The following is a 24,977-nucleotide window of genomic DNA, read 5'->3' as shown; positions in this document are numbered from 1 at the left end:
ACTTGCAAAGTTTCAACTACATTTCGTAAAAACAATACGCGTATATAATAATAAATTATCTGTTATTTAAATATGTCATTGAACACAGTACTATCTGTGGATAATGACGTTCATAACAAACTTATAACAAAGTGTTGTGTTTATGAATAGTTTTCCTAAAAATACAAGGAGTTTAAAGATAACTGCATAAGAATTCAAGTGAATATTGCGTGTAAATATGATTATGTATTTCATTACAAGAGATTCAAGGAGATTCGAAGCTTAAGAATTGGAAATAGAACATGTCGGACGTCGGCCATTTAAGAATGGGTCACGTGATTTTTCTAGAATATTTCTGAATTTCTTCTATCAAAGTAGGATTTAATGGGCCCAATTTAACTATTAATGTAAGTTTTGTTTTTGTAATATATTTAGATCTTGTTATTTTATTAATGTTATAATAACATCCGCTGCATCGACAAATACAATTGTGACAGTTGACAAGTTAATGTTTTTAAAGTATTTAGATAGAAGTAATAAATTAAAAATGTTTGGTTTACAACATCTTTAACATATTTAAATTTATAAATAAAGATGCTGAATTTTGTTTAGATAATGTGAAAGTTACGGTCTTTTTTCCACCATTTTGAAATTGTTTTGAGTTTTGACAGTATACCATCATTTTTGTTAGTCTGTGCAGCTACCGAATAAAAACTACCAAACCTATAGCTGTAAGTTAGTAAATTAAAGAAGTAAATGTTAAATGGTATTAATAAATATTTACTTTTATTATTTATTTCAATATTAATGTAAATCATTTAATATTTCTAACTACTTTTCCATTTTGTATATTTCTTTTGACATTTGGTAGTTCCGGATTCAAAAGCTAATGGAGGACTCTCGATACCAACATCAGTAGTTTGTTTATCTGTGCTAGATTACCGACATGTTGAAAAAAAAATTAAAATTTAACTAAATTAAAGAAATATCGAATACAATGAATTTTTACTATCCAACAATACGATAGTCTGCGATACAAATATACCATTGTTTTGTGAGCCATTTTGTGACATTAGCGTGATTGTTAAATAATCTAAACAACGACAACTTAGACATCTTGTGACAACGTGGTAATTCACGTTTTTGAATGAAGGTAAATCAATGTAATGATGAATTACATTTACTTGATCCCGTTCAAAAATAATAATTAAAGTTTTTAAGTAGATTTAAAATAATAAAACTGGGGCTATAACCTATTTATATCTGGACCTCATATTTCTGAATATATTTTATGATCATTTGTCGATTTCAAAATGGACCAGAAAGTATACTAGTGGTGAAAAATAATTTAAAAAAGTTTATTTTACTAACTAAAAGAAAATACAAAAATAAATGCTAATTTCGTTTTTCAAACTGTTGGTTGTTGCTAGGTCTAGACTAATCCTAACTATATAGAGGAAAAAAATCTGTAATTAGAATATACATATATTTGATCTCCTACACATATATTGAATTCCAATTATACACACATATATATAAATAATACTAATTTAAACCAAGTCAACTTAGATTAGTCCAGCAGGTACTGAATTATTCCTGCAGGTTTCAGTTACTAAAAATGTGTACATATTTTTCTTCGGCTTTAACTGAAGAAAAAAACGTACCAACTGGCAACGGTACAAAAAAAATACTTGGTGAATTATTGGATTTGATTAAAATTTTTACGTAATAATATGAGCGCTTGCCATTTCTGACATTGACAGCACAATCGGTTGCGTTAAAAAATCAGATTATGAACATATATTTTTCAAATTAGATGATGTATAATGTATGTTCATTAGCGAATGTACATTTTTAAGTTAACAACATCAGCAAAGAAAAAAAAATATTGCAAAAAAAAACTGAACGTGTGACGAATTCGAATTAAATGTATGCATTTTATACAGTCATTTTATGTACATACAAATTGTATGTAAACACGCGTCTTATTCAGATTTAAGTGTATCGTTTTTAATAAAACATAAGACAGACAGGGTGATGTCAAATAAAATATACAACATACGTACGCACTACTAAACACTAACATTTATATCACATCTACCTATATTTATATTATTTCTGTTTTTTTGCTGCTTCTAAATAAAGAAAACAAATATGGAAACGTTTTTTTATATTACCAACCTTTTTTATGTTTGCCTTAACAGTATAATAAATAAACCAAATTAATAAGGATAAAGAAAAAATATTCTTTAAAGATCTATTAGATCTTATTAGTAAACTTATATTTAAAATGCCAAGCAACACAAGTAACAAAAGCAATAATTTTATTCTGAATAGAACTCAATATTTTAATGTATGTGTTTATATTATATTCGTATTTTTTTATAATTTTATGGCCTTGTAACGAGACCCTTAAGCCAAAACCTACATATTCGTAAAACCAAGGCTATAGACTGTCGATAGACATAATTAAGTATAAAATAAATTGTCTGTTTCAGAATAATGGAGGAGGTATCAAAAGTTTTTCGTTCAGGTATTATAAGGCAGAACAAGACGTTAAATAATAATTTATATGACCTCTTAAAAGTGAAACCAGCAAAACCGTTACCCAAAGATGATTCTGATACGCCAACCTCATGTAACTTTATTCCAAAAACTGATAAATACTACGTACCAAAGAAAAAAAGTAAATTAAAAGTAAAAACCGTTCGAAACATAAGAGAAGTAATGGAAAAAGCCGTGTACGCAGTGGTGAATTCAGAAATGGAGAGGCACAAAAGTATTTTATTACGTAAAATAAGAATCGGTTCATCGAGAGAAGAAGCTACGAAAAAATTGGCCAAAAATATTCTTCGTAGCAGCTCTCCTATATGTAAAGATGTTTGGCAAATGATAACTAATTTAAACCCAGAAGGCCATTCACATTCAGCGCAATATGTTCTTTGGAATCACAAATCTATTCAAATAAATGGCAGCAAAGGCGGCAAAAACAAATTTATCTGCAGTTTTGATATTGGCAAAGATAGTATCAAAAATTTAAATGAGTCCTTCGTGAAATCACCTAGCATCTCTCACAGAAAGAAAATTCTCAGCAATTCCTTACATGTCAAATTTAAACCCGGCCCGCTTTCAAAGAAAAAGTTTCTAGATTCCTCATATCAAAAGTATCAATATGGCGATTCTACCATAGTTAGGTTACCTACACCAGGTTTAGATGTCAAATCCTCGTATGGAACACAACTAAGCCCGCCAATGATTAATTTTCTAAGTGAGAATTTTATGCGAAATGCTGATGGACAAATAACAGAAAAATGGGCAGAGTTTTCACTGTCTACACTCGGCGTGAATAAAAAGGGTGGTGCACAACAGTCTGCAATAGGTGCCAGTGTATCATTTGATTTAGAATACAAATGTAACCAAAACCGGATCCTAATGCGTGATGGGACTAGTTACAAAAAAATGGAAACAATATCGTTTGAGGATGAGAAATCATTGTCACCCGAGGGTGAAATAAATATTATATTAAATAAAATATTAGATTATGTAGAAATAAAACTCGAGGTAGAAAAACTGTATACCAAGGAAGAATGTACTTTAGCTGATTTGGGTGGAAAGGCAGATTTAATAACAAAAGATAAAATTAAAAGAAAATTTTGTGAGCTAGATCGTCTGGATGTTACAGTTATTAAATTATCGACTGCAGAGACAGAAAATTCTAAATGCGCAAAAGATTGTTGCTCATTAGGTTGTATTTGTAATTCTTTAGAATGTTCGTATAACTTAAAAACACATTGTGGCCGCGTCGATTGTATGTTTGTATGCAAGTGCATCAATTCTAAACGATGGTATTCGCCTCCTACACATGGTTTACAGATGTTTTCTGGTCTTGAAGACATAAATAAAAAGCTAAATTCAAGACTGGCAAAAGAAGAACAAAAATTTCGACAAACTGTCATCTTATCCGGCGAAAAAAGTATTATGTTAAAGCAACAACGCAGAAATTGGAAATCTTCTAAACGATATGCAGAATTTTATAGTAACATGTGTCTTAAATCTGAGATGGAATTAAAAAAGGAATTATTTGTACTAATACCTAAATTAACGTTTGATAATTGTGAACCTTGGTGTATGGTTCACAATTTGTATAAATGTTTTTGTAAAGGAAAATTCACTGAACTAAAATCAACTAACCTCGAACAAGGTGAAACTTCTAATCAGGTTGTGGACGTTTGTCCACCAACCGATAATCAGTTAATTGAAAGGCCCACGAATGAACCGCGAAGAACTAGATCAAGCCTCCATATAAACGAGAGTAACACTGATATTTCTGTCACAAAAAACATTGTGTCTACTGAAAATGAAAGATTCGATCGATGTACCAGGGTAATCCCGTATGGCGGCAGAAAGTATACTAAAGAATATTACTTGGAGACAAATAAAAAAATTATTGAAATGGAAAAAAATGATCACAGACTTCTGAAAAAAATGGAAAGTTTAATGAACAAAGACATGGAAAGTGAGCACCCAAAACCACCCCAAACACAAGTTCCACTTATAACGGCCGACGTAAAGGTTGTTAATGAAACTGAGTGTGTTCCTAAACTTTCTAAAGAATTTTTCGATCAACTACCTTATAACCCAAAAATTGTGGCCTGGATCATTGCATGTTACAAACACTGCAAAAAGTGTAAAGCTCAGGGAAAAATAGAAAAATTTCTTATGCCTCCACGCTATATGAGAATTGGATTTTATACTTGGGAGTTCATACTTTCTAGATATCGTGAGACAAAAAACTTTTTTTTAGTTACGCCAGATAAACCTCACAAAATATTTGTAGCGATAAACCAAAAGCACCCTAAGCTTCAATCGTATATTAACATAAAAAATTTAAGCCTGGATGACGTCGAAAATTATCCTAACGAGGTTCAAAATCTTCGGACAAATGCAATTGTCAAAGAAGACACGTTTTGGATATTGCGTGGTTTATCGTACTGCTGGGAGTTATATGGCGTTATTAAGAAAAAAATCAGTGACGACATAGAAGATGAAGACATTGTTTGTTCCTTAAAGTGTGATGAACAAGAGCCATTAGATCTTGGTAAGGGACCATTAAGTATATGTTATGGATTTTCCGATGACGAGACGGAAGAAAGTAATTCTAATAATATTTGCATAGACGTTGAAAAGAACGACTCGCAAATAATAGCAAGGTACCATGACGATACAGTTACCGATGTGGAAGAAGTTCGATTATTAGAGAACGACGAGTACAAATTAAACGAATCTAAAATAAATGAAAACATAGACTCTATGACTAAATGGTATTTGATGACTGTGGAAAACGATTTTAATGAACTTCATTTTTTCAAAAAAGGCTTCTTTGTACAGTATGAACATGTAGTGCAAGCAATAAACGTGTCGCAAACATCTAAAAAAACCGTAAAATTGTATTGTCAGAAACGAAACTCAAATGTCGAGGATTTGATACATTTTGGAATCTATGCCATTCCTAATGATAATCGCAACGTCGTTGTTGGACCTTACGAGCTTGATGAACCTCTAGGTATTGAAATCGTTAAGAAATCTGAACCAGAAAGTAACGTCAAACAAACGAGAGGCTTATGTATTACCATTAATAAAAATTATATCAATAAAATGATAGATGATCCGTTATCATTCATTCCACCAAATATTCATACTAGACCTATGTTTCCACTACAAAATGAAGTATCAAACGATACTGAAAATAATACCATGCCATCTACCTCGGATGACAAAACTTCAAACAAATCCTGTGAAGAGGAAAAAAAGGATATAACTATTCCAGAAACCCAAATAAAAGCCCCTAAGGTCACCAAACCCATTAAACCTATAAAAATTCGGAAATCGGATGGATTTTACTGTGTCTATCCAAAGTTTATAAATTCTTCAAATAATCCTGGATTAGCAATTATACCAAAAGCGTGTCTTTCAAACTCGCATCCAATCCAACAGTTTGGGGCAGGAGCTCCAGGTGCTCCAGGAGCAGTTTCTATACGTTCTCAATCTCAAAATTCAAAGCCTGTTGCTGAAATTGCTCCCCAAATTAAAACTGGCGAGAGCACCACGAAGAAGTTTGAAGGTATGAGTATTTTAAAACCGGAAGAGATTAATAAACGTGTTTTGGAAAAAATGCCTTACCCAAGTATTGAACTGGGCAATTTGTATGACAATCTGGATAAAGACATAGAAAATTTCTTGGCAACTGCATCCGTATGTACCCTTCCTGATGAAGAAGTGTACATCATATCAGACGATGAAACGATTGACGAAGTTAAGGATGTATGGATTAAATCAAAAAATATTCCGTCCCTCGGTTGTATACCCGCTAAGATTAACAGCGATGGTCATATAAGTTTCCAATTCCCTGGATTTAAATACACAGACTTTTATCCTAAAGAAGAAGCTTATCGTAAAATAAATCTGTAAGTATTAAAAGAAATTCATTCGGCTGGTATATTTGAGATAAACTATTCACGCGTTTTATTATGTAATAGGGGGCATGCAGGTAGGAGACTCACCTGATGGTGAGTGATACCGCCGCCCATAGACATTCACATAAATAAATGGCTCGCAAGTGTGTTCTCAGCCTTTTAAGAATTTGTAACTTATTACTGGCTTACTGGGTTTTTAAATGGTTTTACTTGTGGGTTTACTTGTGGAAAATACATCGGTGGGTAGTTGGTTCCACATAGTCGCCATGCGTGGCAGAATCTGCCTGCTCAGTTGTTGTCTGTAGAACGATGGACGAGGTGCTACGGATGGAATTTCGTATCGTGCCTCAACGTTCGATGATGAAACTACACCAAACAAGACTTCTAAAACAGATAAATAATCTATACGCAATCACTTTATATTCTGTTTTCTTAAATTCATAGTATAAATGTTATAGTACCCATTACCCATAACTTCAAAACTTTATATACAAAGACAATATTTTTAATATTCTAGAGTACTATCAAGAAAAGTGTACGTTGTTAAACAACTGAAAATTGAATGGGAAATTGTAGAAAACATTGAAGGTACCACAAATAAATTAGAAAAAGGCGATTTGGATGCGGACTTGGTAAGTTATTAAAAAAATCTTGCTTTTTTTTTTTTTTTTTGGAAAGGAATCTCGCTGTTGGCCTTAAGGGCCTTTACAGCTCAGCACGGGCTGTTTGGCGAGCTTAGCTCAGCCGGAAATGGGGGGTTTCCCGCGACTCGCGCAAGGGCGTCTCCTGTGAGACTCGAACCTCGGCTTGGGCCGTCGCGGGGGGGTCAATCGGCTGAAGGGCAGGACGGAAGCTCACTGGAGTGAGCGAAGTGCGAAATACAGGTCCTCGCCTTCCCCGGTGAAGGCAGTTTTTAACCCTACTCTGTTTGTTGCTATTATTATTGGCCGCGCGGGCGGCTTTTAATTAATCGTTTGCTACTGTGATTAAAAATCTTGCTAGCGTGCGACTCTCTTATATGGTAAAGTTAAATCCCCCGCTGTGCCCATGGACTCTCTAGCATCGCCCGAATGAAGAAAGACATCATGAGCATACCGCTTGCCTTAGACACAAAAAGTCAGCGTGTGTCAGGCACATTAGGCTGATATACTTGCCTATTAGATTGAAAACTCATGTTTTACAGAAACCTAAAAAGGTTGTAGCGCCACTGGTTTTTAAAAGAATTTAATGAGTAGATTTTGATAAAAAGGCTTTTTTTTGACTTTGTTTTTTTATTTTTTTTTGTTATAAGGATGTTATTTGGAATCCTAATTTCTACTGTATTTCTCTGGAACCTTGTTTAGAAAATATAATTACTTTTGTTTAACCTTTAAATATTACATTTCAGGTATTGACAAAGCATGGTTTCAAGAAACGTGCTGACATGATAAAGAAAATTCAGTACCCATTTGGTAGGAAAATTATTAAAAAAAAGGTAAGTTGTTCCGTTCTAAAATATATTATAAGCTGTGCCAAAATTTGACAGACCTTGGCGGTTCACTTGGGTTATTTTTTTTATAACCGCATGCCCCCTGAACTCACTGATCATAATTATGTAGTTCCATACACCAGAATTTCTGCTATTCAGAGACTATGAGTCCGAGAGTACCGGAGTCGTTCTCGCATTCGGGGCCTCACCTCAGCTTTATAGGCCGGCAGCGCACTCGCGAGCTCTCTGGTATTCATAGTGTCCACCGGTAGCACTTGACCCTGTTCTGTAAACGCGTGTACTTACGCGTTGAAAGATATACTTTTTTGGCGTTACCCGTATTCTACGTTTCTAGAAAAAACGACACTAACACTAGAAAACAGATATTTAATACATTGAAAGTTTTATTATAATGCATTATCTAGGAAAAACCTAAAATGTTGAACTAGTTGTTAACTGAAGCACAAAAAACCGACACCCTGAAACTACAGGGTGTCGGTTTTTTGTGTGACAGTGTGTAAAAATTTACTCTCATAATTTTCCCTAATGCGCCAAAAGAAGTATAACTTCCAAACAAACTAGTTGCTACTAAGATAGAACTAATTATTTTATAACGAATTTTAAGACGATATAATAGATAATTCACATTTACTCCATAAATTTTGTTCTAGAAAGCAAAGCTAGAAGCTATTCCTCCCACCGATTATTTGGAGAAGACAAAAAGATTGGTTTCTAAGAAAGAAGATATAATGCTGACTCTGTCTAAAGCAGACGATAAAGAGAGACAAGACATGGCTGACAGGTTGAGTTTGATTCTATCTAAATCAGAAACACACTAAATAATTATTTATGTTCTAATAGCAATGAAGTTAGTAGTTCAAAAGTTTTAAATTTTTTGACTTCCTGAGGAACTGTCTGGTTAATACTTTTTTATTCAATTCAATTCTATTAATTTTTATTCAATTCAAAGTAAACTAAAAGTAATTTAATTAATAAATATTTTAAATGTATTGTTTGGTATATGTTTCTAGTTGTTAGCTTGAGCAGTATTGATCTAGTAGTAGAATGCGAATCGCTGAGATCGTAGGATCGATCTCGATCTGTGAACCAATCGATTTTATTTAGTTAACATTGGCTCGAACGGGCACGAAACATTACGGCTTGCCTTTCCAAAAAGCGCCACTGAGATGTCAGGGGCACAGACAGACAGACAAATAATCATGAAACGGATACTGAAACAGGCCCAGACCTCGGTTGTAACGCCAGTCATATATTTTTAGTTAATATGTTTTTTTTGTACAATCAATGCGATGTTGCTGTTTTCGTTAATATTAAAAAATAATTCCCATTATGTAACTACTTCTGTCGCCGCCCTTGCCTTTATTAATAAAGAACCAATCACAAAAATTTGGAATGTCTTGAGTCAACTCAAGTTTATGTCATCGAGTTCTTTATTATCTGGTTATAAAACATCGACTGATGAAATTGAGACTGTTTTTATTTTAAATTCCTAGAATTGATCTCAAACAATGCGCTTTTGTCATTGATTCCTTTGAGAAAGTGAACCCAATTCGAACTAAATACATAAAAAAAGTATTGTGTTAAAGCTAATTTTCTTGTTTCGTTAAGTTGTTATTATTGTTTAATTGAAAGTAAAGATTGATGCTCTTTACGCGGATTTTTCGTTTGTTGTGAAGTTAAAGTGTATAATATTACAGATACCGGCAAACTTCTGTAAAATATTACAGATACCGGCAAACTTCTGTAAAGTATAACAGATACCACCTCCCCCAGTGATATTTAATAATCTCTTCTGAGCATGGGCAAGGACATTTGTTCAAGATGTTTGCCGGTATCTGTGGATTAGGGTTTATGTAAGTTTATTTACCTGGTTTGTATATATAAAAGGACTAGGGGTTACTTTACAAGTGTTTAGAGTAGGTTTTAATGTAGTTGAGACTATTCGACAGGCATGACCTGCTGTATTAATTAAATCACATTAATGCAATGTTTTTTTTTATTCATGAACGAAATTCGATAGTCGGTCTCGCCTATCGAATAGTACGTTAGGTTTTTAACGAGTTGTAAATATGTTGTTTTATGTTTTGATTTTAGCCGTGATGTTTGTATCAACAAATTATCTGTGATAATACATTTATGAAATATATTTTATTTTATTTGTGATCTGTATCAAAGCACAGACTTGCTTGGTATAATCTAAATACCCATTTATCCTTATCATTGAATCGTTGAATGGAAACAAGTGTTAAGGAATTTATATTACAAATAAAAATACATGAATAAACCCCTTATAAATGAAGACAATTTAATGAAGGTCTTGAATGAGGCATTAAACAAAATGCACTTTGTATTCATTAATAATAATAGGTCTATGTATTTGCAGATGTACAAGCATTTACAGAGTTAATTATCTATGGATTCAGTCATTTCGAAATACAAATAAATTTTATTCAAAAACCGTGTTAATTTAATTCTAACTTCAGTCATTTATTTTAAGATAAGTAGGTTTTTGTTTTTTTTTAATTCTTCGTAGTTATTAGTGCCATGGATAAATATAAATTTATACAATTTACGAACATAAGTTCCAACATTGTTTTCAGAGCTGACCCTATTTTATATAATTTAATTTTTAATCTCTGGCCAAGGCTAAACGAATGGAGTATGTATTTATTCGTTACTGTAGTAGTAGCTTAAAATAGAGCATGTTTGGCTATTTACTGAAGTAGATATGGCTCAGTAAAGTCGTTAAATCAGAGAGTTAATTGAATCTCTAGACAGTTAATTAAACATCGATATTCAGTCAAGTAGCCAGGATTTTGATTCAAATAAAGCAGCGTCGAAAACGTTTAACTATCTGTCTGACCGAGCCAGCGTGTTGATAAATAATGTAAAACAAACCACACTAAATGTACCAAATATCTGCAGCAATTCCGGTTTTATTTTTCTAATTAAAGAAACATAAATATTTTTATTGGCTATTCATTTTCTTAAATTATGAAATATTTTGGTCCTCTTCATAAGATAAATTCTTACAAGTAACTTACTACACTTACTACGACGACCCCTAAAATATACGTGACGTTATCATCGATCTGATTAAGGCAAGATTAGCAAGGTATGTTCTTCAATTTCGGTTGGGTAAAACATACTTTGCAAAGGTTGTCTTCTCAAACCCTCTCCTGTCAGATCGACGAACATCCACACCACCCAAGAGGCTATAAGACAAGGCAATGTCTTTAGACTATCCATTGCAATCAAATATCTTGGAACTCTAAATAAATCGTTCAACGTTTCATTCAATCACTTGTCTTAACGGAACTTTAGCGACTTGATTGAATATAGAACTTTGATTAACTGTCTAGAGATTCAATGAACTCTGATTTAAATACTTTACTGCGACATAGACTCACATACGCCAAAACACCAACGTCTATAAACAATGTAGAATTTATCTTTTATCCATGGCAATTCTTTGTTAATTGTTATACATCTAGTTTTGTAATTTTATAAAAGCTGTTGGATATCGCAATAAAGTATAGGGTACAAAATGAAACAAAATTTCTTTTTATATTATCTATTATTTCAGGACAATGCTTTATAATTCGTATGTCAAGTGGTAATTTTGTCTACAATCTATTAACATCAGCGAAAACAGAAATCACAAATTCTCAATTATTAAAATACTATACTTTGAAATCTATTATAATTTTCTATGAAAATATTGTATCTGTATATTTAGAATGATGGCAAATAAAGGGGTGATGCGCGGGTGAATAGGAACTACATATTGCTGGATACTTTTATATATTATGTGTGGTCGACACTTTAAATCAAGATATTAAGCCCGTATTCGGTAAGGTATATCGACTGTTCGGTAAGGTATATCGACCATTCGGTAAGATATATCGAATATTCGGCAAGGTATATCGACTGTTCGGTAAGGTTAGACGCACTTCAAGAGTGTGGCAATGGCACAGACATTATGCAATTAACGCGTTTATAAAATTACAAATTAACAGCTTAATATCAGAATAGATTTAACTTTCTGTTAAAGTTTTTTCTTCGACCACCTTCTTGGCGACGCTCTTGCTTGCACTTCTTGTGTTAATAATTCCTTACGTTATTTTACAGCACACCTGATCCTAAGAAGTCGGTTATTTAATACCAGTAAATTTTGTGCATTGTCAAACTGACAAATTGTAAAAGAGCATATTGAGATTGAATTTAAGTTTGATTCAGGAATACGGGCCCAATTTTTGAATCGTAGGTCTTTAGACAACTGTCTAAATTCAACACTAAACAGAACAGGGCATATATGACAGGACTGATTGATACTCCTAAGTTGACTTTATTGCTGAGTATTTTGTGCATATTACAATGCACAATCAGTACCTACTGCTTTGAATCTGTAAGCTTTATGAATGGTCAGTCTCATACGACAAAGGGTGTTCAAGTAAAATATAATAGTAATATTGTCTATAGTTAGTAAATCGACCGATTCCGATAGCATACAAATATTATTCCTCGTTTAAAATATACAAAAATAAAATATAACTGGAGTATTATCTTCCCCTGATGCGTTGCTAGGCAACGATCATTTATTTATTCTAACGTGTTTAAGCAAGGGTTTGCAAAAAGTTGAATAAATTCATCATAAAAATGTTATTACGCAATTTCGATGTTTAAACATCTTAATTGAAGCTGCAAGTTTGAATATTTATTTAAAGAATATTTTGCAATCGGAAGCGGTCTATTTGCCTTGGAGTCACGCGTACGTACGCACGAATGTATAAGAACCGAGACGTATCGTAACATTATATTAGTGTCCTAAGTGCGGTCTGTGGAGGGGCGACGAGTGGGGCGAGGGGGAATGACGAACTCGTGGTGGGGGGGAACTGCGAAGGGGTTGCTCTGAGCGAAGCCTGACGTTGACGCTTGCCGCTGGGAGACAGGTGCCCGGCGTTGTGGTGACGATCTGGAAATACTACAAATGTTGAGAACTGTATTATTCGACATCTTACACCGCACTCAGAGCCGACCATTAAATATTGAAAAAAAAAAAAGGTATTTGATGGCCGGTTACCTTATATTTACTAATGAATGGCTGAGTGCGATGAAATAAATAATTTTATACTAAACATTCATGAATACTATTTAGGTGCACAGTTTTAACTAAAGTACACAGATGTCTCTTACCATCACAGCGTATGACAGAGTCAACGAAACCGATTTTATTGTATTGCATTTAAGTGACAGCTCCTACAATACTTTGACGCTAGAATTTACGCAAAATAGTTCACCAACTTAACAATAGATCGCGCTAAACGCCAATTTAAACGTGCTTGCAAAATACGTATTTCTTAATCTGTATATTTGTTATGTTTTATTTTTTATTTATATAAAGACCTTACCAACAAAAAAGCTAGAAGAGATTTTTTGTATTATTTAAACGTTAGTATAAAGATAACGTACCGTGTATAGAAGTACTTATATTAAAGTGATTACTGGTTACTGTGTTGTTTGATTAGACCGGTAAAATGCGTCAATGTCCATTAATTAGACTGATCTAGCATTAATGAATAAAATTAATTTAATTTAGCTCCTATAAGAATTAACCGCAAGAATTAAAATACATCGATAAATATATAATAAATATATCGAAAATGCTCGACAAGTACATTAGTTTTGCGCGTAAAAACTAAGCACAAATTCTTCCATGCACTGGCCTATTCAGGGGGCCTGCTCGTGATTTCAATTGCTTGTCTTACCAGCGGTACCCTGCAAAAATCGCCATGACTTGCTTCATAATATCACCAATCCGGATATTAAAAGAAATGTTCACATGGCATATAGAAACGTCATATAGGAAGTCACTAGTTCCGACCTACTCCTAAGGCTGGTACTCCCTAATTCCTAAAACTTTTTCTCTTCTTCTGTCAAATTATATTTACACTGCGATGAAAAGAGACGTTTAAATTATGTCTACAATATTTGTATGAATATTTTAATTCCGATACAGTTTGATAGACTATGTTATTACAACAGATCACAGATTAGGCGGGAAATAATTTTTCAAGGACAACTGTCAACTAAACTGTAGAAAGTGTCAATATATTAATGTTCTTAAAACGAACAGAACATTCACACAAATATTTAACGACTAAAAACATTCAAAAACTATTTCAAAGGCGTCTAGTCTTTTATACGACACTTTGAACGAACAAGGAATTTAGGAAACATGTCTGCCGCAGTAAATTTCCTCTAATAAACAATAATCGCAATAACAGACAAAAAGCTAGTTCTAGAAACAATGCAAACAAAAGCGGATAGCAACATAACATTGGACCCTAAATACACCATCTAATGTACAAATACTCAAAGCCGACTCAATAAAGCATTTATATAAGTGGCGTGAGTATTCGGTCATACTTGGGCGAGGTGTTGAATTCGCCGGCGGACATTTGCCTGGGCGGTAACGCGGGCGGAACACCGCGGCCTGCACTCGCTACACTGGCCCCAACACGTGGTGGTATCTGCGTATATACGCAATATTCACAAGAGAACGATTGCATTTTAAATTATACTATTAGTTCAGTTGCGCAGTGTTCTTAAATCTCCTAACTTTTGATTGTAAATATCCTATAAAAATGGCTAATAGGCTATTTGACAGTATAAAATGCAGTGGCGGATTTGCCAGCAGGCTGAGTAGGCCTAAATACCGAATTTTCTGCTTCCTCGGTTTGCCCAACCGCCCAACAGTAATCGTACTTTGCGCCCTTAGTGACTCATACAAAGTGATCACACTTTGACTTTTGACTCATAATTTTGAAAGTGTATTTTCCTCTTCCTACCAACTAACCTATACACGTCAGTTCTAGGGGTCGTTCCAGTATGTTGAAAACACTATAAGGAAAGTCTTTGATTCTCGTCTTTTACAATTTTTTTTTGTGATTACGTCAACAGTAATTATTTACTTTGTTACACATTTCCCATTGTCTATGCTTGAAAACGAAATGCTTTTTCAAGGATTGCTACAATAAAATTTATACTTTTATGTAATGTTATTTTCGAGGGCTTTGCTTACTTGCTATAATCTAGGACGTGACAAATGTAGAGGCAAGAGCGGTAAACATTTCATAGCTTACGAAAATTTGTAAATTTACTACTGGAAAAAAGTGTATTTAAATTCAAAAATCATTTATTCATGTAGGTAATATAATGTACACTTATGAACGTCTGAAACGTATTGAAAATAATCAATATGTAAAATGGCTTTAAAAGGCGTTATGAGTGGCAGGAATTGCGAGTATAAAAACTCCCGATCACAAGTTCTTAGCGTCTACTTTCATAGTATTTTCTTATTTCTTTCTTCGACATATAAATAGCTTTTTTGGGGATTTTTACAGATGTACTTGGGAAAGTGACTACATACCACCGAAATCACGAATAGAAAAATCTGTAATGATTTTAATATATGTCAAACAGCCTATTAGAATCTTATTGACCAAATACTGAACATTTCAAAAGTTCTAAGGCATTTCTCCCATTCCCCAAATTTTTTCGAGTCAATACGATTTTGACTTTAATAACTAGTGCTATCCCTTACAGAATCTATAATAATTATTTTTTCTCTCACCGTCGGCGGATCATGATTTTTGGGTGGCGATGAATGCGACATAGTTCTCGCTAGTCGATGTTGGGGCGCCGGAGGTGGGGGGCGGCGAGGGGGAAGGCTCTCCGTGCGATGCACTCTATCTCGCTCACTATCCTTGCGAATATTGTTGCCGTCTCTTTCGGGGCTTTCTCTTACTTCGCCTCTCCTTTCTAGACTTTCAATTTGTCCCACACGGGATGTCACGAAATCCTGTACAATATGAAAAAAAATTTTATAAGTAGATACAAAACTTTGGTCACTAACGACATCTCGCACCAGCTTCGTCAACCGCTGCCTTCTCCATATACTGGGTGTCTACTGACCTGAGAAGACCTTTTGACGAGCAACTTTGGGATGCAGACGAGAAACCTAGATTAGCCAGCAGAGTGAATTATATTCTATGGCATATGCTAGATTGGTGCTTGAAAGGAAAGTGGAAGCGTAGCCTTCCAAACAATCCTGGCGGAATACAATTGCAGATGAGGCAAAGAGAACCGGAAGGACTTGGAGCCAGGTGAAAAGTCTCAAGACGGAGCTCGATATGGAGACTTACTGTGGACGTCCTTTGCCCCATCTAGGGATTATAGAACTTTAAGTAAGATACAAAATATATCAAATAATTTTTCAAGAATTCTATTCGAGAACTAATAAAAATGACATAAATGGCGCAATTTGTGTAACAAATTACTATTTGTCATACAAACTGCGTTGTCAAAGTCTTAAATACATAATTTATTGAGTAAAATTTCTTAATTATTAAGCAAATTGCACAATTTATTAAAAATACCTATGTTTCCCAACGTTGGGTCCACACCCCATATTGACAATTGCCTTTTTTAAGAAGCGCTATTCATAGAGAATTAATAAAATAATAGATTTTTATTATATGTTTTCAAAATTTACTTAAGTACTGTGTTTCGTTAACAAATTTCTCGTAATTCTTAAAACATACTATGTTTTTTAATTGAACAATAAAAAATTATGATCAAAAATCAGGTGGAAATTGACACAAGAAAGGTTGGCAAACTTTGAAATAGAGACTTACAGTTTTAGCGTCAGGCCTTTCCGGTAGAGTCCTTTGGGTTTGGTAAGACTTATCAGAGGCCTTTTCAGGGTAATTCCGGTCTGGAGGCCTATCAGTTCTTTCAGACTTAAATTCAGCTGGATGAGGCCGTTCTGGGAGTGTCCGTGAGGTCTGCCTGTCGGGAGGCACACGCGGACGATCACGACTTCCTTCTGAATCCCTTGAAAACTTCTCTCGACTATCTGATTCGGACTTCTGGAATTTCATTGATAATCATTAGATTCAATTATAACTTGTACAGTGACATTACATCCTTTTAAGTGAAGTAAAAAGTAGTAATCTCGTGATCAAGTATTTGAGCAACCTTATTTCCCTGCCATTTGGGACTCCACGCCACCAAATTTCATTCTCCGTACGTTCCGGTTGTTTATGCGTAAATAAACTGTCCATTGGTGCACGGCCGGGCTTTAGACATGTATGATCGTCGCATTCTTAAGAAGTCAAGACAGCAGTGTTGTCCTGACCAACAAGTTCTCTGAACCAACTCTCTCCATAGTAGCTTATCATTAAAAAACATCAAATAGATAACTAATATCTTGCCGAAGCCGCGTACAAATTATTTGAAGAAATTTATTAGGGTGTGCAATTATATAATCAATTACCATCTAAAACTCGCAATATTAGTGCGTTTGATAAATGCAAAAAGGTATAGAGAACATAGTAGATTAAAGTTGGGACGGTGGTTATGAGAAATAAAGTTCAATAAACATAAACAAAACGAGCTATAGTTAAATGATAGAAGAGAAATATAACTGTATCGGATAGCGTTTGATTGTATTTTAATTAATTCTCGTAATTAATCAAAGAATAGACACAGGATGGCTGCGATAAAAGCCGATTATGTGCTGGAAAATAAAACCATGTATATCCATTACAAATAAAAACTCATTAACTTTACTGCAACGAACGTCTTGTTTGTCTAATCTGTCTTGACAGTAGCAATATTGTCAGAAAGGAATAACGTAAAAATAATAAGACTTAATTTACCTATGAATAATAGTAATATTCATAATGTCTCAAATTTTAGTTTAGTGTAGTTTGAATAATTCTACCCAGATGAAGTATAGTCGAAAAGGAAATATTCTTTGAGCCAAAATCAAATTTCTGAGAGTGTTACGTAACATATAATTGAAACAAACAAATTAAATTTAAATTTACCAATCACGACAATAATGTTACCTGTTGTGGGGCACCAGGTAGATGCTGTGGTGAAGGCGGTATCTTCGCAGCTTGCTCCAGAATCGCTTTTTTCTGCTCCTGCCCTGCTGCGAAATATGAGAACACGCACAGAACCGCATAACAAATTTGGTCCGCCTGAAATTTTTATAGAAGATACTTTTATTAACAAAAAGTTGTAGCGAGTAAAGGATAATCTGGAAGCGTGTGCGCAGGCGAAATGAGTTATGGGATTGACAAATTTAGATAGTTTTTAACACCAAACACGGCACTACGTGAATAGTGCATACTACACGATTGATAATACTGAATAGTTTTAAAAAATACAGTAATTTTAAATGTATCGCAATGTACTTATTACAGAAAATTCAAAATTTAACTTTGCGTCATCTGTTAACAGCATATTTGTTTTAAATAATCTGATATGTTTATAAAGATTATAATAATTATATTATCGAAAAAATCAGAACACTTAATTACCCCGAATTGTCATTCTATCTAAATTGTCAACACCCGTTTTAATCTAAATTGTCAAAACAGCAACAAGCGTAAAAAAAAGCGAAAAACATAAAAAAATTACATACATCATGAAACATAGGGTGCGTATGTCGATTCAGTTTCGCGAACATACAGATAATACCGACAAAGCCAAATGGAGAAGATACGATGAAGATCAAGCACTACTTTTTCTGCCTACAACAAGATATTTATCAGTGCTACAACGAGTGTTCAATAAACAGTGATAATGCAAACACAAAATACTTAGGCAACAATGGATATAGTAATAAACAATCAAGTTTATTTTTAATAGAAGTCGTTTCAGCTGTCAAACAGTATTGTCGAAAGTACTAGTAGTAATGTTCATCAATGTCACCGGAATATAACAAAATCAGCAAGATTACAAATGTCTTAGGAAATTTAAGACTTTCACATGAATCTAAGCGAGAATAAATTATATTATTTAACGCGCACATTTCTATCATATTTATGAATAAAAATAAAAATTACAGTCTAAAGCAACGAACAGCCAAAATTAAACAGAAAAAAACCAAATATAATGAAAAAATTGATCTATCTGTGATCATCAATGAATTAATGCTTACCATTACTGATTTGTACTTCCTTTGAGTTATTTGCCTTGTCTTGGGATCTGTAAAGGTTATTTATTTCTATTATTTGCATATTTTGTATTATAACGTTTTCAGTGACAAATTAGATCAGAAATTAACCTTTGCCGTGGTTAATCAGTTTAAGCCGAGATGCTGTTGGTAAGAGACTTAAAGGAAAATATTTTATTTTATATTTGTTAGAATCATTTTTCATTGTTTATTAGAATCTTCGATTAGTAAGTATATTTATTACAATAAAAATAGGTCATTCAAAGTTGTTTCTGTGTTTATTTCGGTAAATAAATATATTAGATTTTTTTATAGAAGCGGGGGCAGGAGGTTCACCTGATGTTGAGTGATACCACCGCTCATGGACACTCTCAATACCAGATGGCTCGCGAGTGTGTCGCCGGCCTTTTAAGAATAATACTTGAGGTTTTAATACTTACTGAATTCTTCTAAAACGAAGATACCTCCGTTCTGTGTGAAGCACTTTCGGATGTGATCCAGCCTCACAAAGAACTGAAAGATAATTTATAAATTAAATAATTGTATCTACTATTATCATGTAACACTACTTCAGTATAGTTCTAACACAAAATTGTTCTTAGCGTACATAGTACATGCGTTAAGCCAAAAGGACTGTGCGAGCCAAAAACAATTTTGTTTGAATTCTACGGCTGGGAACAAAAAATGCAAAAACACTACAAATCTACAATGCTAACATGCTGACAAACCATTCAATAGCTATAAATAAATATAAAATTAGCCATACAGATATTGTCATAAAATAAATAGCTGCAACATCAGCAAGAACGCGATTCGCCCATATCACCAGTGTGATATCGGTGAACCGGAAACTAAGATCCGTATTCCATAAACATCGAAGTTATCGAGCCGGATGGTGGAATACGGACCCAAGTCTCGAAGTGTGAGGTGCGGTGAGCGAGAGCGCGGTGCCAGGGCTGAAGGCAGAACTCAGAACTTGTGAGATGGCAATGCTCTACGACTGACCTCGTCACGGCTTTCGCTACGGCCTCCGGAGACTAACCTCGGGCGAATGACGGATCTGACGGACGCCGGACGATCCGTGAATGCAAGCTATCGGGTGCGTATGAACAAAAAGGGCGAAAGTGCATGCACGACGGCGCGAGGCCAGCCGCACTCGGGTAACTAAACAACGCTATCGGCTAAAACAATTGAAAGCCTCAAACTACAAGTAAAGCCCTACGAGCTCGGACGGCCTATGGCTACCGACCGGCTTCTAAACCACTGTGTACCTCGAAATCCTTCAGGCGCCGGCAGCGGGTCCGCAGAGAGAACAAAAAATTTATATTAGTTGAGGGCCGAGCTACTCAAGGACCATCTCAAAAGTTCCTAGCGGAGCGCCGCAGCGGGATGATGCAGACAGATAGCACATGCACAAATCATATGTAAATCGGACAACGGTTAACCTTAAAATGTAAATAAAATAAACAAATGACTAGCTATTACATCGAAATAGTAATAGAAAATACAAAAATTATTTAGCAAAGCTGCGTTATATAAAAAAAAATTAGTCGTTCTTTTGTGGACATCAGAGTTTCGTAGGATCAGTAGGAGAATGAGAATAGGAAAGTTTGAGTGGTCCTTGCATGGTCTCGATATACAATGGGTCTAACGTCTAATCTGGATTCATCTAATTGAGTCGAAATTCAGCAGATTTGCAATGCTTAGAGTATAGTTACAGAGAAGCCAGCACGGGCTGTGTCCATAGCATTTCGACGAGATTCTATGGAAAATTCAAAGATTCCCAAAAGCGAAAACATTGACGAATAGATTCTTACCTTACAATGTACTGTATATAGGTATTATATTAAAAAGCAGACAACAGATTTAGATGTGAGTAAAAAAGCTACATACCTTGCTATGATGAAATAGTAGCCCGACTCCTTCCATGCAAACCTTGAATGTGTCAACAATACTGTGTTAAATATATGTAGGAAAATGTATTTTCTATATAGGTCCACTAATTAATGTTGTATCTCTTGTGGAAGCGCTGTTCATAATAAAGCCAAGAATTTCATTATCATATATATTTATCAACCAATAATACATTCATTATGTATTATTGGTTGATAAATTTTAAGAATTTATCTCTCATAACGTTATTTTTTCATAAACGAATGTTGTAATATAATATTGTCAGAAACGATAATTAAACAAGACTGTGCTAGACCTGTATAAGTCCCCCCTCTCCTGAAGCGCAGTCTTGTACCGGAAACTCTCCACCCAGTTCCGCTGCTTCCTGTTTCCGCCCACTCTTCTCCATTGCCTCCTTAATACTGTAGTACAGTGCTTTGCACTGTGAACAATCATTGAACGAATTTTCATGCAAATATAATAAACGAAATCTAAGGTTGCGTAGATCTAAACTGGCTGAAGTATTCCACGTCATGGCATGAATAGGCTCACAATACGAGATCATGGTAGGCCTCCAGTAAGAGATTTTTCTGTGCAGGAAATAGGACTGTACGATTGGTTGGTATTTTGAACGTTAAAAAGTGCTACTCAGCAAACTCTTTTTAAATATAAGGGGAGGGCAAATATTCAGGAGGCTCACCCGATTTTAAGTGATACTCATGTACACTCACATCGCCAGAAGGCTCGCAAGTACGTTGCCGGCTTTTTACGCTTATAAAGGACCCTGTTGTAAAATCGTTCTAAATAGTGCTAGGCGGCAAAAACTGTCGTACCACCCACCTTTTTCGTATAATATTTATGTAACTGTGTTTGTCCACCATTCTTTCTCCATAGACATAAGATGCGAATTTTCGGACTATATGTCATATTTACTAGTCGCTCGTACCACCATCTTTCTATTATTGTACCTGGAATTAATATTTAAATATTGATTGTTCCACAGAGACGGGTTTTTTATATAAAGAAAACATTTGCTAGCTAATTGTCAAGTATTTTTGTGTCAACTTCGGAAGATGATCAGGATGTTGTGTCTATATGAATTCGATATTAGAATTGCAAGTTTGTCTACAAATTTCTCGGAAATTAAAATAAATGAAGACATGTAATCTTAATATTAATTATTATTATGTAATGTACCTAATGCCGAGAGCCTACATTTGGCCATTTTTTTGGAGCGAACTCTGACCATTTAGGATATTGCCAAAAAAAAAACAAAGAAGACCTGAATAAACAAAATGAATAGAATATAAAAAGTGCAGGCAGCCTAGTAATTAAATTAAGATTAAAAGTCCATCTATTGAGTGATCCCAATCTACGGAAATGAAAGTTCTACCAAGTTTCTTTTTTTTTTTTCAAAATGTAACGTTAGCATATAAGTGTTCTCACGTAAGTGACTAATATCTTTTACGAGAATAAATGTCTTTAAACCTAAACCTAACAGCCATGGTTCGCGTGCGTGTATAATAAAAGTACAGAGTCAGATAAGACCTATACCAAGACAGACTTACCTTGCGTTGACCGCAGTACCAGGCCGTCGGTGCGTACCTCCATAAAACGCAATGGCCCACTGGCGTCACGTTCGTGCACTGTGAACGAGGCGCGTCGGGCCTGACGCGAGCCCAAAGCTTTTAACTCTATATCATTGCCGTGCTGAAATTTATATATATTTATTCATATATCGCCAAAAATATATCTACACTGTACGTTCAACGTACTGAGTAATCGGCGATATTTTGCACGCCATCATGTGGAATTTGATGTACCGACAACGGCGATTGCGTACAAACGGTCGTGATGGCCGATCAAAAACATTTACTACACGCAGAAGTTAACTAGGCACCTTGCCAAGTGTCATTATCGCCAAATATGTGCCCTTTACACTAACTGACTGCTGTTAGTCGTCCAAAATGGAGCATTGTGAAGAGGAGCCGGATTTGAAGTATGTATATACTGGCATACAAGAAGTTGCCGTAACATACTTGTTTTAAAAATATAGTTGATTTAAAATATGTCTCATAGAGAAGTATTGTCTTTCTTTAATATAAATAAAACCTTAAAAAATTATCTATCTGTCTTGTCGACTTATTAAAACCTTTATACTTCTTGCTGTTCAATTATTATATAATTATATGGCTGCGACTCTTATCCCAGAGGTCTGAGATTCGCATTAACACTCACCTCGACCTCCTAACCAAAGGTAACACTCACTCATGTAAACACACAGAGAGCGATAGAGTGTGTCAGGCACAAAAGGCTGACCTCCTTACCTTTTACAAAAACTATTGATCACGAAACAGATGTGTATCTTCCAGACCTTAAGAAGGTTATTGTAAACTGTATCTTTTTTATATCATAGAAATGTTTCATTAAAATTATTTGTCTCCAACAATTGTATAACATCAGAAACATTTGGTGGCCAACAAATCATTACTTTATTTTTGGATAATTATAAAAAAGCTTACCAAATTATGCACCACATCCAGTAGATGATTGACTTCCTGGCTATAAACTAAACCAATATGACTTTTAGCCAGCAGCCTCCGCACTTTATTCCTCACAATGTCGGCTTCAACGCCAAACAAAACCATAGCAGCTGTCAAATTATACAGAGCTGTTGATAATAATCTATCCTCTTCATGTTCCAATCTCTTCCTCTCTGTTTCACTTAAGCATTTGTAACGTTCCATCATTTCGTTCGCGCCTTGGTCCATTCCTATCATATCGCGTTCTTGGCTCACAGCGTCGAGGAATGCGTCCTCCCAGAATTGCATTTGGTCCCATAGATTTGATCTTTCTTTACCTGGAGAACAATGGATTGTCTTATTCATAAATTACTCGTGTCTCTACTACGTATTTGCGTGTTATTCTCACGATTGAGAGTGTCCATGGGCGGCGGTATCACTTAACATCAGGTTAGCCTCCTGCCAGTTCGCCCGCGGTTCTATAAAAAATAAAATAAGAGTATATAAGTGCATGCTCCTATTTCACCATGCCTCCTGCTGATAGAGGACAAATCTTTGTTTTTAATTTATTTTATTATTCTTTATTACTCATGATGTCATATGGAACATGGTGTAATGGTTGCAGATCCTTACAAACGTTGTGTATAAGAAAAAACTTGGCGATTAAAAAGAGTGGCGGAGAGTTTATTACCAGTTCTTCTCTTCCGTTCTACGCCCTTGATTTGAGAACTGGCAGGAAATGTAAAATTAGAAACATTTAATGTATATCATTTTTTTGACGTTCATAAGTGTATATTATGTTACCTATATGAATAAATAATTTTTGATTTAATTTCATTTGATTTCTCATTCCATGATTACATTTTATTTTTTATTATTTACAACGATTATGAACGTTGATACAAAGATAAAATATACGTTTTGATAGTCTGTGCGGAAAAACAAGCACAAACGTGGTCACTGCAGTGCTACATTTTTTTGTATTGTTGGCAACACTGGCTTGGCTGGCTAGCATTGTGAACCTAACAAGTTGTATAAAAATCTACTATATCTGTCAAAAATATGTATAATCGTTGTACAATAAAACAAAAGAAAGTTTAAATAAAATTTGTAAAATTAGGATGACGTACCTATCAGCCCCTGGTATAAATATGTTCGAGCTGTATCAGGAGAAGTAAGAGGAGAAGTAGTTGGTACTCCAACAGGTGCCTTAATGGTTGTACCAGACTTCGAAGAGAAAACGCTCGCTGCTCTAGGCTTGCCTCCACTGCGACTGGCCTGCGTAAACTATTTTTTCTATAAGTTTTGCCTTTAGTCAAAATGCTTATTTAAACCTTAACTGAGATAACTATCTCGGTTCTTTTGTTTTTCGTTTTGTTATACAAATTTGATTTCAATACACCTAAATCACCAAAAAGTATTTAAGTAATTTTTGGACACTTAAAATAATTTTGATGTGAATAAATAGCTAATGAAATAAGTTATACTCCTCTTGTGCTATATGAATAGACGTGCATAGACCATTTTGCGTTTGTAACTTGTACTAATGATAGAAAGATTTTAATTGAAATTGCATGTATATGTATTAC

General features: G+C 34.5%; 2 protein-coding genes across 14 annotated transcripts in view; one reads left to right on the top strand and one right to left on the bottom strand.

Moving 5' to 3' along the window:
* The first annotated feature begins 102 nt into the window (after positions 1 to 102).
* On the top strand, positions 103 to 10,087 carry LOC110996550. 3 transcript variants are annotated; one of them, XM_045633145.1, is made up of 6 exons: positions 103 to 386; positions 2,478 to 6,443; positions 6,970 to 7,084; positions 7,840 to 7,926; positions 8,592 to 8,722; positions 8,952 to 10,087. In XM_045633145.1, the coding sequence occupies exons 2-6, from the start codon at positions 2,482 to 2,484 to the stop codon at positions 8,956 to 8,958; spliced, it is 4,302 nt and encodes a 1,433-aa protein (XP_045489101.1). In that variant the 5' UTR covers positions 103 to 386; positions 2,478 to 2,481; the 3' UTR covers positions 8,959 to 10,087. The 3 variants fall into 3 exon arrangements, with proteins under 3 accessions (XP_045489101.1, XP_022119976.2, XP_022119978.2); XM_022264284.2 differs by having other exon boundaries at positions 8,592 to 10,087; XM_022264286.2 differs by lacking the exon at positions 103 to 386 and adding an exon at positions 937 to 1,132 and having other exon boundaries at positions 8,592 to 10,087.
* A 1,413-nt stretch (positions 10,088 to 11,500) lies between these two features.
* The window catches only part of LOC110996542 (MAP kinase-activating death domain protein), a 45,850-nt gene continuing 32,373 nt past the window's right edge, over positions 11,501 to 24,977 (bottom strand). For 3 of the 11 annotated variants that reach the window (XM_045633154.1, XM_045633159.1, XM_045633157.1), the window contains 14 exons: positions 24,519 to 24,675; positions 23,389 to 23,726; positions 22,435 to 22,576; positions 21,707 to 21,834; positions 21,183 to 21,308; positions 20,867 to 20,908; positions 20,245 to 20,253; positions 19,414 to 19,486; positions 18,959 to 19,005; positions 17,859 to 17,993; positions 16,641 to 16,874; positions 15,578 to 15,805; positions 14,371 to 14,474; positions 11,501 to 12,916 (listed from right to left, as the gene is read on the bottom strand). In XM_045633154.1, the coding sequence (XP_045489110.1) occupies positions 12,769 to 12,916; positions 14,371 to 14,474; positions 15,578 to 15,805; positions 16,641 to 16,874; positions 17,859 to 17,993; positions 18,959 to 19,005; positions 19,414 to 19,486; positions 20,245 to 20,253; positions 20,867 to 20,908; positions 21,183 to 21,308; positions 21,707 to 21,834; positions 22,435 to 22,576; positions 23,389 to 23,726; positions 24,519 to 24,675 (1,911 nt within the window). In that variant the 3' untranslated portion in view covers positions 11,501 to 12,768. Of the gene's footprint in view, positions 12,917 to 14,370; positions 14,475 to 15,577; positions 15,806 to 16,640; positions 16,875 to 17,858; positions 17,994 to 18,439; positions 18,549 to 18,958; positions 19,006 to 19,413; positions 19,487 to 20,244; positions 20,254 to 20,866; positions 20,909 to 21,182; positions 21,309 to 21,706; positions 21,835 to 22,434; positions 22,577 to 23,388; positions 23,727 to 24,518; positions 24,676 to 24,977 lie in introns of those variants that run through there. The other 8 variants (XM_045633155.1, XM_045633162.1, XM_045633160.1 and 5 more) reach the window with 5 other exon arrangements.

This window comes from Pieris rapae, chromosome 22 (genome assembly GCF_905147795.1).
Source record: "Pieris rapae chromosome 22, ilPieRapa1.1, whole genome shotgun sequence".
Lineage (NCBI taxonomy): Eukaryota > Metazoa > Arthropoda > Insecta > Lepidoptera > Pieridae > Pieris > Pieris rapae.
The sequence above is the reverse complement of the archived record's forward strand: the minus strand, read 5'-3'. Positions and strand labels throughout refer to the sequence as shown.

Bases quoted from the DNA above. Each gene is read 5' to 3' on its own strand.
- LOC110996550 (XM_022264284.2), top strand. From the start codon at position 2,482: ATGGAGGAGGTATCAAAAGTTTTTCGTTCAGGTATTATAAGGCAGAAC. The intron at 6,444-6,969 runs GTAAGTATTAAA...TTAATATTCTAG, and splicing joins GCTTATCGTAAAATAAATCT to AGTACTATCAAGAAAAGTGT. The intron at 7,927-8,591 runs GTAAGTTGTTCC...ATTTTGTTCTAG, and splicing joins GGAAAATTATTAAAAAAAAG to AAAGCAAAGCTAGAAGCTAT.